Source organism: Glandiceps talaboti, chromosome 13 (genome assembly GCF_964340395.1).
Source record: "Glandiceps talaboti chromosome 13, keGlaTala1.1, whole genome shotgun sequence".
NCBI lineage: Eukaryota > Metazoa > Hemichordata > Enteropneusta > Spengelidae > Glandiceps > Glandiceps talaboti.
This window is the reverse complement of record NC_135561.1, coordinates 453,646-467,385: the sequence shown is the minus strand read 5'-3', so window position 1 is coordinate 467,385 and position 13,740 is coordinate 453,646. Positions and strand designations below refer to the sequence as shown.

The window sequence follows — 13,740 nt, the reverse complement described above, 5'->3', positions numbered from 1 at the left end:
TGCCCTATGTAAGGCCCATCTCTTCTAACTCAGTCATCGCTGTCCGTTGCCAGGTAGCCTTTGCCCCACTTGAAGCCCATCTCGTCTAACTCAGTCATCACTGTCCACTGCCAGGTAGTCTTTGCCCCATGCAAGGCCCATCTCCTCTAACTCAGTCATCACTGTCCACTGCCAGGTAGTCTTTGCCCTATGTAAGGCCCATCTCCTCTAACTCAGTCATCACTGTCCACTGCCAGGTAGTCTTTGCCCTATGTAAGGCCCATCTCTTCTAACTCAGTCATCGCTGTCCGTTGCCAGGCAGTCTTTGCCTCACCTAAGGCTCATCTCCTCTAACTCAGTCATCACTGTCCACTGCCAGGTAGTCTTTGGTCTAACACCATTACGTTTTCCAGGTGGTGTCCATCTAAGTATTTCTGTAGGTAAACATTCTTGGGACATCCTAAGGACATCTAATCCTGCGAGTATGCATGTACACCAGTGAAAATAATCACTGGCAAATATGTAATAATATGTGATATTTATAATACTTTACCTGATTGATAAGACACAGATATTTGAGTGACAACAACTGTTTGTTTGTTCTCAATGTACAATTTGTATCTTTCAATTCTTATGATCATCTCATGTGTCTTGCTTGTTGTTTTTTCAGGTAACATTAGTGTTGGTAACTTGTCCCTGTATTTACCATTTGTATTACATGAAATTGAAACTCAACCTAAACGACAGTATCTACTACTACATTCTCTCAAAGAGGTGAGTTTTTAGCTCCGCTGTCAGCGAAAGCTGAAAGCGTAGCTTTAGGTATAGGTTGTATAGAGTATAGAGAGTAGAGTGAATCATAGGTGTCCGTCAAACTTTTATATTTTCATTATTTTCTCCGGAAGTGACAGTCAGTATTCTTAGATATTTGGTGTGCATGTTCCCTGGGGGGAGGCTATTCAGATTTGTTCATGCCAAGTTGATCTGTGTCATTTTCAATTTTTTATGATTTTTTTTCATAAAATGTCATTTTCATCATCTCCGTCAAAACTTATTGTCAGATTGCTTTGATATCTGGTGTGTTGATGCGCAGGGGGTAGCTTACTCAGGTTTGTTAATTTCAAGTCAGCACATCTTCATTTTTATTTTTTATGATTTTTTTTTTGTAATTTGAAAAAAAAATGAATATGTTAATGAGGATAATGACCGACGCCATATTGGAAATCATTCGACGAGACTTTAAGTAAACTGCCACTTTTCAAAAGACACTATTGACAGCAAACAAGCATTGTAATATGTGCTATAGTCATAATTCTACGCATTGGGCGCCCAAATGCATGAAGTGACAAGCGTTTATTCGAAACAGGGTTGTAAACTTCAAATCCAAATTCTGCACCCTTCTACATAATCAGCCAGTCCGCAACGTCCTTATTTGCATACTCTATCCTGATTCGACCAGAAGCTGAAGCTGACCTCATTTGACCGGGCGATTTTCCACAGCAAGCAACAACACAAGACGTTCTTGGTACTCACTAAAATCTTCAGACCCACTATAAAAATGTGATGTTTTCAGATAACATGTAACTTGTGATTAATTCTATATTGTCGTGCAATTTGGAGTGACAGTGAACCAGAATTAAGACAACTTGCGTAAGGAAGGCATGCGGTTGAAGTTATGCAAGAGCAGTCTAACTGCGGACTGTGAATCAACCAATTTTTGTTTATTGGCCGACAGTTCACATGTAAAGTTAAACGACATGAACGTGTCTTGCCATTTCCAAAATGCAAATATTTGGCAAGTAAAAATAATTAAAATAATCACAACTTTAATTTGGCTTCAGACTTTGCATTATGTTTTGCGTATCTTTCCCCGTTTTACATGTAAATCCGAAAAGGTTCTCTCGTCATGTCATCAGTGATCATACCGCGAGGGGCTGCTTTGAGTACGAGCGAAGTGAGGCATGTTGAGGTATTTTGTTGAGAATTATAAATATTGCGAAATGTCAAGTACAAGGTTTAAATACAATGGAATGATGAAAAAAAATGGCCGAGTCTGCTGACAGGCGCCGCGCCGGTCACAAGAAACACTGTAAATTCCATCTTTCTTAGTTTCCGTACGGCGACAACCCCAGGTACCCGGATGCACGAGGGACTAACCCGGAAGCAAGTCGTTGTCAGCCATACGTTACAGTGGTAACATCGTCCGAGAAATCGCTGCGTTCAGAGTGTCATTATTCACAGAATTGTTGTTTTCGAGTGAAAACGCGTCTTGAATTGTATAAATCTAACAAATGAAGACATGTCAAGTTATATTTTGAAAGTTGTATCGCTAGTTTGAGACGATTTTCTCACGTACTATCGAGGCTTACTTGGACTTGGACCTTACTCCAGTTCATCGGGAAGTTTAGCCAGTCCGATAATTCTTTCTGGTTTAGTTTACAACACTTTTGATCACGCAGATTTTGTTGTTGTGATGAAAAGAAATTTAAAAAAAAGATCACTTCAACCATTTCGTTGTGTTTTCTTTATGAAAGGTAATAGAACATGAACGAGTGTTACCACTGTAACGTATGGCTGCCAGAATGACTCTCTTTCTGGTACTTGGCGGGGATTGTCACCGTCCGGAAACTAAGATGGCGATTAATACATTTCTTCCCTATATATATCTACTCAACTTGTACTAGTTGAATGTTGTTGACTTGGTAAATTTGTTAGAAAATTGAAATTCAAATTGCCTCAAAATTATTTTAGATCCCTAGTTTATTTCATTCATCATTAAAATTTCCCAGGGTTAAAGCTGTAAGACAATGGAATTATTTATAGCCAACCTCAAAATCATCTTTTTTTTTCTTTTTCTTGTGTGCATTTCCCAGTCATTTTTTTTCTGAGATTTTGTGCAATTTTTCATAACAGTAGATTTTTGTTATAAAATGGTGACTATGGTATAAAAGTACAATACATTTACCAACTTCTGTGTAAAATGTGTTTTACAGTGAGATATCATATGAACCACTAACCACTTTATTGCATCGCTAAAACAAAACTGCATAGTGAAGAGCTGAAGAACTGAACCACTTCTACGTGTCACCAAAATAAAAAATAAAATTAAAAAAAAAACAGCGGAGCTATTCTGACCGATAGGTCGCTTGTACTATTTATATTTTGATGTCAAAGTGGTGTTCTTTACTCTTATTTCCTTGTATATGAAGACAAAATTGAAAAATAATTGTGCTGACCCTTTTACATGTAAAATGATACTTACATGTATACTGGTGTATGTGAAAGAAAGTGTGACATTGTGTGTGGGGAAGTGAGCTTGTGTGTGTGTGTGTGTGTGTGTGTGTGTGTGTGTGTGTGTGTGTGTGTGTGTGTGCATGCAAGCATGCATGAGTGAGTGAGTGAGTGAGTGAGTGAGTGAGTGAGTGGGTGGGTAAGTGAGTGAGTGAGTGAGTGAGTGAGTGAGTGAGTGAGTGGGTAAGTGAGTGGGTAAGTGAGTGAGTGATGATTGATAGTGTTCCTCTATTATTTGTCAAATCTGTCCATCTTTGTATTTGTCCATGTCAGCATGGATGTCATAACAAATGGTACATGGTAATGAAATGTGATGTACAGGGTCCATTACAAAATTAAGACCATCTGATTTGTGTCTTGATGCAGATCTGTGCATATTAATGATTAATTGATTTGCATATTGATTTATTATCGTCCATTCTGTTATCAATATCCCTGGATTGAAATGTGTTATAGCATAAAGATGAAAGAGATAATATTGATATGTGATTGGTTTTATATTGATCATAAGAGATTTGTTAGATTAGTGAATGTTTCCTAATGCATGTTTTATATTTTGTGTTTCCTCAGATCATTGCTTGTGAATCTGTGAGTGCGAAAGCTGTGGAACACATAAAACCATTTGTTGGTAATATTTGGTGAGTTTAGACACACTAAATTTCAACTATCTATCAAACTAGTTTGGAACCCCATGGTGCACAAATATTTGACAGATGTTTCACATGAAATTGAAATTGGTATGGCACATTGTAAACAGTAAAATATTAACTCTGTATTGTTATATTGTGTGACAGGGAATTATTGTTTAATCATTGTGAATGTCCAGAAGAAGGAACAAGGAATGTAGTTGCTGAATGTCTTGGAAAATTGACTCTGATAGATCCTGCTGCGTTACTACCAAAACTAAAGGTAGGTGTTATTAAAATTTAGTTTGGTTTATTAACTGGAAAGGGTCTTGTTCAGTTTTAATGTGTCTCCGAGTACGGGTATTTCTGATTTATTCTGAAACATTATTGTAGGGAATTAACCAGTGCTCTATGACATATTGGAACTGTTGAAGTTTTATCTAATGTATTTTATTTATTTATTTTATCTAAACCAATGCATCCATAATTAGACTTGTATTAATTTGAATAAAGTACATACAAGTTAAATAGATAAAATGAGAACCTTAGTAATAAAGCATAACACGCATTGTTTTTGTCTGAAGAAAAATCTGTAAAATGCATGCTTTCTAATGTTTTTTTTGTAGGATAACTTGAGATCATCATCACCCTATACTAGGAGTACTGTGGTCACTGCTGTCAAGTTTACTATCTCTGATCATGTGAGTATCCTGTGATTAACTACAATGTTGTAAGTGTCATACCCTGTGATGGGGGAGGGGTGTGGCCAATCCTACCTTCCCAGAACCTATTTTAAACCCATTTTGACCCAAATTCAGTACATCTTTTAGACTGCACAAGTTATTAGAAGAATGAAAACAGGCATTTCAGGGGGTGCTAAGCTCAATACCCCTTTTATACTGCACAGGTTATTCAAAGATTAAAAAACAAGCATTTCAGGGGGTGGTAAGCTCAATACCCCTTTTAGACTGCACAGGTTATTCAAAGATTGAAAAACAAGCATTTCAGGGGGTGCTAAGCTCAATACCCCTTTTAGACTGCACAGGTTATTCGAAGATTGAAAAACAAGCATTTCAGAGAGTGGTAAGCTGGATGTCTAGCAAGAGAATTAGCTTAGGGGAATCAGTGAGAATTTATGATGTCGATGTCATGTCTTCTTCCCTGATTTTTGACCCCAGTCTTTAGTTACAGACCAGGGAATGTTCAGCACGTACTGGGAAATACTGGGAAAATTGCAGTTTTTAAAAGACCAAATATTTTGTCATTTATTTATTAGCGTAGTATGATAAACTTTGGTGATGTTGACGGAAACCTTACCATTCCTTCAAAATTCATTTTGTCAATAAGGTATGGGAAGAGGATGGTGACTGTAGAGTGAAGTCTTATCGAGAACAACAAGATTATATTCCTCCATCCTGATGGTTTTTTGATCTAAAATAACCTCTCTGTTTTTCTTTGTTTGTGAAGTCACAGCCTGTAGATTCACTGTTGAAAAACTGCATAGCTGATTTCCTGAATACCATGCAAGATAAAGATCTGAACGTAAGACGTGTGGCATTGGTAACATTTAACTCAGCTGCACATAATAAACCATCACTTATCAGAGACTTACTGGATGATATCCTACCACACCTCTACAATGAAACTAAAGTCAGGGTAAGTCTTTAGACAAATTCTATTCTGTAATCCAAGATTGTCTGTTTACAGGAGTAATGCATTGTGACCGATATTGTAGAATACAACACTGATCTTTCCAACCCTCCCAGTTTGCCTAACACAAGGTGTGCTAACACACGATCCACTTGTGACAAGTTCCTCCATTTATATTCAGTAAAGTTTACCTTATCAAACACTATGAAGGCAAACTGTTAATCAGACAACTCTTTGCTATCACTACACACTTGCACATGGATTGTTACGTACGTATCAATAACACAGATAACATTAACACTCAGTTGATGTTTGGATTTCTCTTACAGAAAGACCTGATTCGTGAAGTAGAGATGGGTCCATTTAAACATACAGTAGATGATGGCTTGGACATCAGGAAGGTCAGTTTATATGTGTATATCATTACTCAAGTATGTATGAATTGTGTCTGAAAATAATCATGTGTTGGAAAGACTTTGTGATAAAACCTGTACCTGTAGACAATGGAGGACAGAACTCATAACTTATACAACTGGAGCCTCTTCCCTAGGATTGATATATATATGTTTACAAAATGCTCCCCCAGGCAGTAATGTAGGGAATTTTATTATGACATCTTGGTTGCGATGAATCTGTATCAATCAATCAATCAATCAATCAATCAAGGTATTTGTATAGCACCATAATCCAGTGCGATGTAACGTTTTATGACACTGAACAGGAACGATAGTAGATCGATGTAAAAATTAGAAAGCTCTTGCAAGCAGATGTATCTCATGTCCTTCTTGAAATGGATGTGGTAAATGAGATGGCAAACCATTGATGTCAGTAGTCCATCAATATCACAACAATGTGCTGGTAAAATTTGACTGTTTGTGTCTTGGATAATAATTGTATTTTCTCTCATCTACAGGCTGCCTTTGAATGTATGTACACACTGTTAGATGCATGTCTAGACAGGATAGACATATTTGAATTTCTTAACCACGTAGAAGACGGTCTCAAAGACCACTACGATATCAAGGTAAACTTATGTCTGATTTCTTTCATCTGATTGAAACTTCCAAATGAGCTGGCCAATATTGTAAATTCTCTGGTTTGATAAGATTATGTGTGTACATTGATTGATACTTATAAGTTATAGTGGGGTGAAGTATAGAAAATGAAAACGAAGTCTTAAACTCTTTGTCTTGAAGAATGATAATGTACTTATTTCACACTCAATGAAAATGAAATATATAGTTGAATCATTTTCTATTATGATTAATACACAAATAGCCAAAATCACAAGGATGTCCACATGCCGGACATTACCGAATGGGCCCATCTGGGATGCAAAGAAAGTAGCCGGCATTGTCTTTACAACCTTTGTTTGATTTGTATTGTGTGGCTATTAGCCTAAGAAAACACTGGATGGAGAGGTGGGTGGGTTTCAGTCTATGGTATGGTGATTTTAATGTGTAAAAACAATAGCATGTGAAACATCAATGTCTTGAAACATTGACTGGTATAACCCCAGAGCTGATTGGTCACTTTCATCTACTTGGCTACATTGTTGGCAGCAAGTCAGAAGTGTATACCTTGCTATACATATGGTATGATATGATAACTGACACAATATTATTTATTTTTTTATTTTTTCAGATGCTTACTTATCTAATGTTAGCCAGACTCTCTTTTCTCAGCCCAAGTGCTATACTGCAACGTAAGTATAATTCTCTTTTCTCAGCCCAAGTGTTATACTGCAACGTAAGTATACTTAATCTTTCAAATGTGTCTACCTCCAACATAGCTACTTCAGTATACACTGTTGATATACTCCCTTATCTCACATACTAAATACAGTTTGAATTCTTGAACACAGTACATGTATCTAGATATTATGTTTGCACTCTTGAGTATATTCTGCGTATGTATGGTGATTGCTATGTTGGGATCCTCTGCCTGTCCATGTTTGTGCCCATCCATCCATTATCCCCATTATCTCAGACATACAAACCCAGCACAAATGTCAGATGATACAGTCAGCATATGAATGTCACTTTGTTCACAACCTTTGCGATTATGGTTGAATGGGGGACATATTTGTCATAAAAATTCACATTTTGCCCACTAGCTCCAAAATCTCAATAGATAGAGACCTCACTTCAGTGTCTACATCCATAATATCTATGGTAAGCTTTCTAATGAGACCTTGACCCTTATCTTCAAGGTCAGATAACCAGTGTGTCAGATGTGTACATGTACACTTTGAGCACTTTGGTTATGCTAATTTCAAGCAAACCTGGCACAAATGTCAGATACAGTAGTCCACATATGTCACCTTACTTTGTTTTGCGACCATAATGATAATGATTGAATGGCGGCCATAATTATTCTAAAATTTCAAATTTGCCCACTAACTCTGGAAATTTAATAGATAGAGGCCTCATTTGAGTGTCTACACCCATATGTCAGGTACATCAAATTTCTTTGTTTCATCACCTTTGTGATAATGGCTGAATGGCAGCCATATGTAAATTATACTTGTAATCCAATTCAGAAATTGAGATATGACTGGCTGCCACTTGTGTAGTGCCATGGTGCCCTACTGCAGGAGTACACTGAGAAAAGTGTACGATTTGGTAGGGTCAAACTGAGCATCACCATTCAACATGGTTGATTGTGGGCTTGTTTGAACCATATCTGCAGTGGTGTATGAGGCATAAGAGATATACAAGCTAATCACTCCACTCTACCACTGACAACCTTGTTTAAATATGATATTTAATAATTCACAACTTGATTTCTGTTTACAGGTCTGGACAGGTTGATAGAGCCTCTAAGGGCAACTTGTACAACAAAGGTGAAAGCCAACTCTGTCAAACAGGAATTTGAAAAACAAGATGAACTAAAGAGGTCAGCAATGAGAGCTGTGGCAGCATTGATGGCTATCCCAGATAGTGGTGAGTTTTAAAAACAAAACAAAGTAATCACCATTTTCACCAGTGAGGGCAATCTAATTATCAAAGTAAATAACATCCTTACCAGTGAGGGCAAACTAATTAAATAAGTGCAGTCCATCTGCCATCATTGTAAATGTACAGTATGCTAATGGTACTTGTGACTGAATTGATGGCTGTCCCAGATGATGGGGCGTTAAACACATGAAGTACATGGCATCACCAGTGAGGGCAGTCAAACTATGACAGCATGCTTAAAAAAATAAAGACCTATGCACCAGTGAGAGTAATCTGATTATCAACACATAGTGGATGGTGGGGCATAAACAAGTCATTTTCACAAGTGATACAGTATTGTGTTCTTACATGTGAAATAGCAATACAATAAAGTTATATGCAGCGTATATTTTGGGCTTGCTATCACAGTATATAAAACTGTTGAGACTGATAGTACTTGTGATGTAGATTAATATCATTACTTGTCTTTGGTGCATGGTGACAAAGCCCTATTGATCACTTTAAATATTCCTTTGCTGAATGAAGAAGAATGTTTGGTAATAAAATCTACTTGTTTGGTCATTAACTCTCTTAGTTCTAACTTGTCTTCATTTTCTGTCTTTGTTTATTTCAGACAAAAATCCATTGATGAATGAGTTTGTGTCTCAGATTCGGTCCAGTCCCGAGATGTCAACTATGTTTGATAGTATTCAAAAAGATGCTGCTGCAAGTGTCAGTACCGACTCACTTATGGACACCAGTTAGATATGAGCTCTAGACAATTCAAAAAAATATACTAGAATGCAGAATTTTAGCATAGTAATGTTTCATTCAGACACTTTGAACTTTTTTGAGTTTTGCCCTTTTTACTGTACAGTTTTTTGTTGTTGTTTTCATTGACTGCTGGTGTAGGGTGCTGAACTGTATGTTAGTTATGGAATCAGTCAGCAGTCAGTGAAAAACGGTCTTTTGACATCAGTAGTGATTATAGTGTCAAGTTTAGCTGAATAGTGAAAAACTGAGAACTCACAGTTTGCTAAGAAATCAGTCTTTTGCAAACGTAGTGACAAATAATGCTGAAATGTAGGGAAATTTCACTTTAAATTAAATGTACTACATAACCTGAAAATTCTTAGAAGCTAAAAACTATATTGGCCTCAAAAATAGGAATATATTTACTGATCGACAGCTATTTTGTGAGTTTTGAAGGAAAAGCATGACACTCAAATTTGCACAAAAAATTTAGAGTTAGAAAAAATTTGCAAAAGTGTTGTGACTGACAGATAGCAAATATTTGGCACAGTGCTGGGAGTTCTATCCCATAATGCAATATGATCTGAACCCTCCCCCCCCCCCCCCAGCATAAGTAAAACAACATTTCTAGTAGCATAGATGAGTAAAAGCATTGACACCTGGCATCTGTGATCTGACCCCCTAGCATAAGTAAAATAACATTTCTAGTAGCATAGATAAGTAAAAAACAATGACACCTGGCAACTGATCTGACCCCCTAGCATAAGTAAAACAACATTTCTGATAGAGTAGAAATGAGCAACACACAAAGTAAATTAGTTAGAGTGTAATTATCAGATTCACACAAAAGTCTTCAGCAAAATTTACTTTTAAAATTGTCTGAAGTGTCCTCTCTTTGTTTCAAACAATCTCGTCCTTTTGCTAAATAGCAATGTTATCAGGAGTATGATGTATACCTATCTACCCACAATAGGAAATATGTATGACAAAAGTACATCATTGATGGCGGATACATTTTATATGATACCTGAAACAGAGTATTATGTCTGGCATAACAAAAATCTTATGAACATTGCTTCATTTCACTATCTGGCATAAAATTCGTACCAACATTGCTACATTTCCTTTGTGTGATTCACACCCTTAAAAAGGATCAAACTGTAACAATTGTGCATACATTGTTGTTGTGACAGATTGTATGATTGTTATCAGGCTAGATGATAGTCTGTTCCAGGTTTTATGGCTTATATTGTATTCAAAAGTGTGAACAGGATGATAAGTTTGCACGTTAGTAAAATTTGTTACAGTTGACAGATTTTGTATATGACATCACAATTTTGCAAAATACTAGATGTAGTGGACTCTCTTCTTGAGTGAAATAATGTACTTGGTCAACAACCAATGAAAAAGGTTAAATAAAAAAATGGTGTACTCCAAAGAAATTGACTCGGTGTAACTAAATATAAACATTTGTAAGTCCATAGATAACCCATAGACCCTCCACCAATACATATGGGTGGAGGGTCTATGGATAACCATAGACATGAATCACACTTCATCAGATATGTGTTAGACATAAACTTTCCTTTTATCTGCAGGCAGAACATTTCTAAAATTTGGAGTTGCATATGTTGGGGTACCCCTGGCCAGATCTGGTAGGGGTGTGTGGCCAATGCTGTCAACCCCAGACCCCATTTTAGACCAATTTTGACCCAAAACCAATACCCCGTTTTAGACCAATGTTGAATGCATGGTTGAACGAAGGATGCAATTTTGCGCATGCGCAGGTACCGTAACAATGCATTATGGGGTGATATCTAGAACCAAGCGTTTCAGGGGGGGTGTGCATGCTATCTCAACCAGTGAATTAGAAGGGGGGAATCCTGAACTCGTCCAGAATTTATTAAGGAGCTCCTTCCAGGACCCCATTTTAGACCAAACAAAATAAAAAATTGTGAAATGTGGACCCCATTTTAGACTCATTAGCTCTCAAAAGACAGTACCCATGTCAGACCAAAGAGCGAAAAACCCTACCCCAAAGGGCGGCACATACCCAATAGGTGGGAGTACACCCCCCCCCCCCCCCCCCCCCCCCCGGGTGTTCATGGCGAAACAAATAAGCCATACAACATTCTCCCCTTATACCTCCATGCTCATATGAAGACTGTGTAATATTCTTTTTTAAATGTTTACCGTTTCTTTTGAATGGTAATAGTTGTGTCCTCCTTACTGTGCAGTCACTACTCCATTCATGGTGCAGTAGTATGACTTATTTTTAATACCACTTGCTCTCCACAACTCTTTTTCTCCGTAATGAGGTTCTCATAATTTTGGCAAACTATTTTGGTCCGGGCCATACTCTTGCATTTCATTCTCCAGGGAGGCTCCCCTTCTATACTTCCATGTCCAGGCATATGGTTTCTGACTTTGTTGGACTGGTTTACTTGAACTACAAAGGTCAACCCAATTCACACCTTCTAAATCCTCTTTGTCTTACACTATCCAATACTGATAAGACTTCAACAGCAACTCAGACAAGGAGTTGGTTATAACCTGCTACACAGACTTTGATATTAGCTCCAGTAGACGACTGCTAATCCTGTACATGTCAAAAACCGAGTCAACATTTTGACAGCTAAAGGGTATAAACTCTAATATTAAAAATATGCAACTGATTCAAAATTAACGTGAGATTAATTATACATGAAATTCATTTGAAGTACAATAATATTGGAAAGAAGTACAATTTGTATGATCTGAATAATTAACTGTTTGATTAAATGATTTTTGCAATTGAATATCTTCAGCCTTGACAAACTACAATCTTTGGAATTTTTAGTTCACATCTTGTTACAGTATGTCAGAGCTTGTACACAAAGCAAGTAGTGCAATACACAAACTGTTGTTCAGTTTTTGAAAATATTTAGTAATAGCTGTAGCAACCTTGACAACCGTTTATCAACTGACTGGAGACTTCCTGTTGTTTGCTAAATCACTATGGTACTTTCAGAGATAAGATAAGCCATGTTATGTCTTTCAGATCGATGTGAGCAGCATAACATGTCACGATAGTCTGTCCTACACCACAGTGCTACCATACATTTGATACAGCCATGTTCTTTCTCAAACAGTGTACAATATTGTTGTTTTTTCACTTTGTTAGAAAGAGCCACCTGTTGATTGTATCAAGTGACACCGGTCTGTCTACTAGTGAGCAAAGTCCCCAATCAACAGATTTTGTCAGATTTAGGACATGTGAAGAGATTACAATACCACTATGTAAAGATCTCCATAACTACACTCACGCTGGTTTCCCAAACTTTTTAAACCATCGTATTCAAGAAGATGCTGGTCTTGAGGTTCATCAGTTCTTTCCTCTTGTCAAAGTGGAATGTTCCCCATACCTGAGAGACTTCCTGTGTGCCATGTACTCACCAAGATGTTATGCCAATGTTGTGTATCCACCATGTGCAGAACTGTGTCAACAAGCCAGATCGGGATGCGTCGCTCTGATGAATAGATTTGGCTTCCAATGGCCTGAAACCTTGGATTGCAGTTCACTGCCATCAAGGATGGATTCTTCAACGTACCATTGTTATGATCCATCAGCAAGTAAGCATGTTATTGAGAACAACCACAGTATTAACATATTAGCGTAATTTTAAAATATGACAAGACAATACAGCTTAACATAACAGTACATGACAATTGATACACGGTAAATATAATTACTTGATATATACTAAAATTGAATCAATACATATCTTACAATCAGAAATTATCTTTTGCAGTCAACAGTGAAAATAGAATGATATGTATGTATGTATGTATGTATGTATGTATGTATGTATGTATGTATGTATGTATGCAGTGTTCTCCACGAGGGGTTTTTGAGGGGCGCACCGCCCCTCTGTTTTCATGGACCGCCCCTCTGTTTGCGTTCAGCGCCCCTTTGTTTTGGTGTGAACGTCTTCAAGAGATTCTATTCAATGCCGTTAATGAAGGAAGTAAACAGCGACACTGCGTCTATCATCATTTATGAACTTATTTATCGCCTTGATTATAACAATGGTAGCCGAAACAAAAACAGTAAATGTAGTACCGTCGTAAAGTAGAAGACGGTACGTTGGTAGTTTCTATGGCCGGGTATATCAAGCCGGTAATTTCCAAGCCTTCCCGTATACGTAATACAGTACGCATACGATGTACGATGTCACGGCAATTTTCGTATTGTATCGATAAATACGAACAAAATCCTAAAATTTATACATGTTCTTTAGAAATAACTACTCCGGTACGGTTCCATGGTAAAATTTATGTCCTAAATGATCACGTTTGGATGTGAATCGCGATCGTAGTACCACGAGGTAGCTCCGAAGTGGCAGCCATGTTTGTTACTGTACATTTGCACTGAACGTATTCGGTTATTCTTAGCCCAAATTCGTCACATTAAAAATGTACGTATTTCCGGCAAATTTGGATGAAAAATCATTTTCCATTCA

At 37.3% G+C, this 13,740-nt stretch overlaps 2 protein-coding genes across 3 annotated transcripts in view; both read left to right on the top strand.

The window, feature by feature from the left end:
- LOC144444162 (cullin-associated NEDD8-dissociated protein 1-like) overlaps nucleotides 1-10,661 on the top strand; it is a 34,130-nt gene extending 23,469 nt beyond the window's left edge. For both annotated transcript variants that reach the window (XM_078133573.1, XM_078133574.1), the window contains exons 27-36: nucleotides 650-753; nucleotides 3,841-3,908; nucleotides 4,065-4,179; nucleotides 4,523-4,597; nucleotides 5,364-5,552; nucleotides 5,876-5,947; nucleotides 6,460-6,570; nucleotides 7,191-7,251; nucleotides 8,345-8,491; nucleotides 9,120-10,661. In XM_078133573.1, coding sequence (XP_077989699.1) covers nucleotides 650-753; nucleotides 3,841-3,908; nucleotides 4,065-4,179; nucleotides 4,523-4,597; nucleotides 5,364-5,552; nucleotides 5,876-5,947; nucleotides 6,460-6,570; nucleotides 7,191-7,251; nucleotides 8,345-8,491; nucleotides 9,120-9,250 — 1,073 coding nt within the window. In that variant the 3' untranslated portion in view covers nucleotides 9,251-10,661. The remainder of the gene's footprint in view (nucleotides 1-649; nucleotides 754-3,840; nucleotides 3,909-4,064; nucleotides 4,180-4,522; nucleotides 4,598-5,363; nucleotides 5,553-5,875; nucleotides 5,948-6,459; nucleotides 6,571-7,190; nucleotides 7,252-8,344; nucleotides 8,492-9,119) is intronic.
- Nucleotides 10,662-12,351: 1,690 nt separating this feature from the next.
- On the top strand, nucleotides 12,352-12,897 carry LOC144444862 (frizzled-7-like). Its single transcript, XM_078134413.1, has one exon. The coding sequence runs from the start codon at nucleotides 12,352-12,354 to the stop codon at nucleotides 12,895-12,897; it is 546 nt and encodes a 181-aa protein (XP_077990539.1).
- The last annotated feature ends 843 nt before the right edge of the window (nucleotides 12,898-13,740 follow it).

Coding starts and splice junctions, on each gene's coding strand:
- LOC144444862 (XM_078134413.1), top strand. CDS start 12,352: ATGTTCTTTCTCAAACAGTGTACAATATTGTTGTTTTTTCACTTTGTT.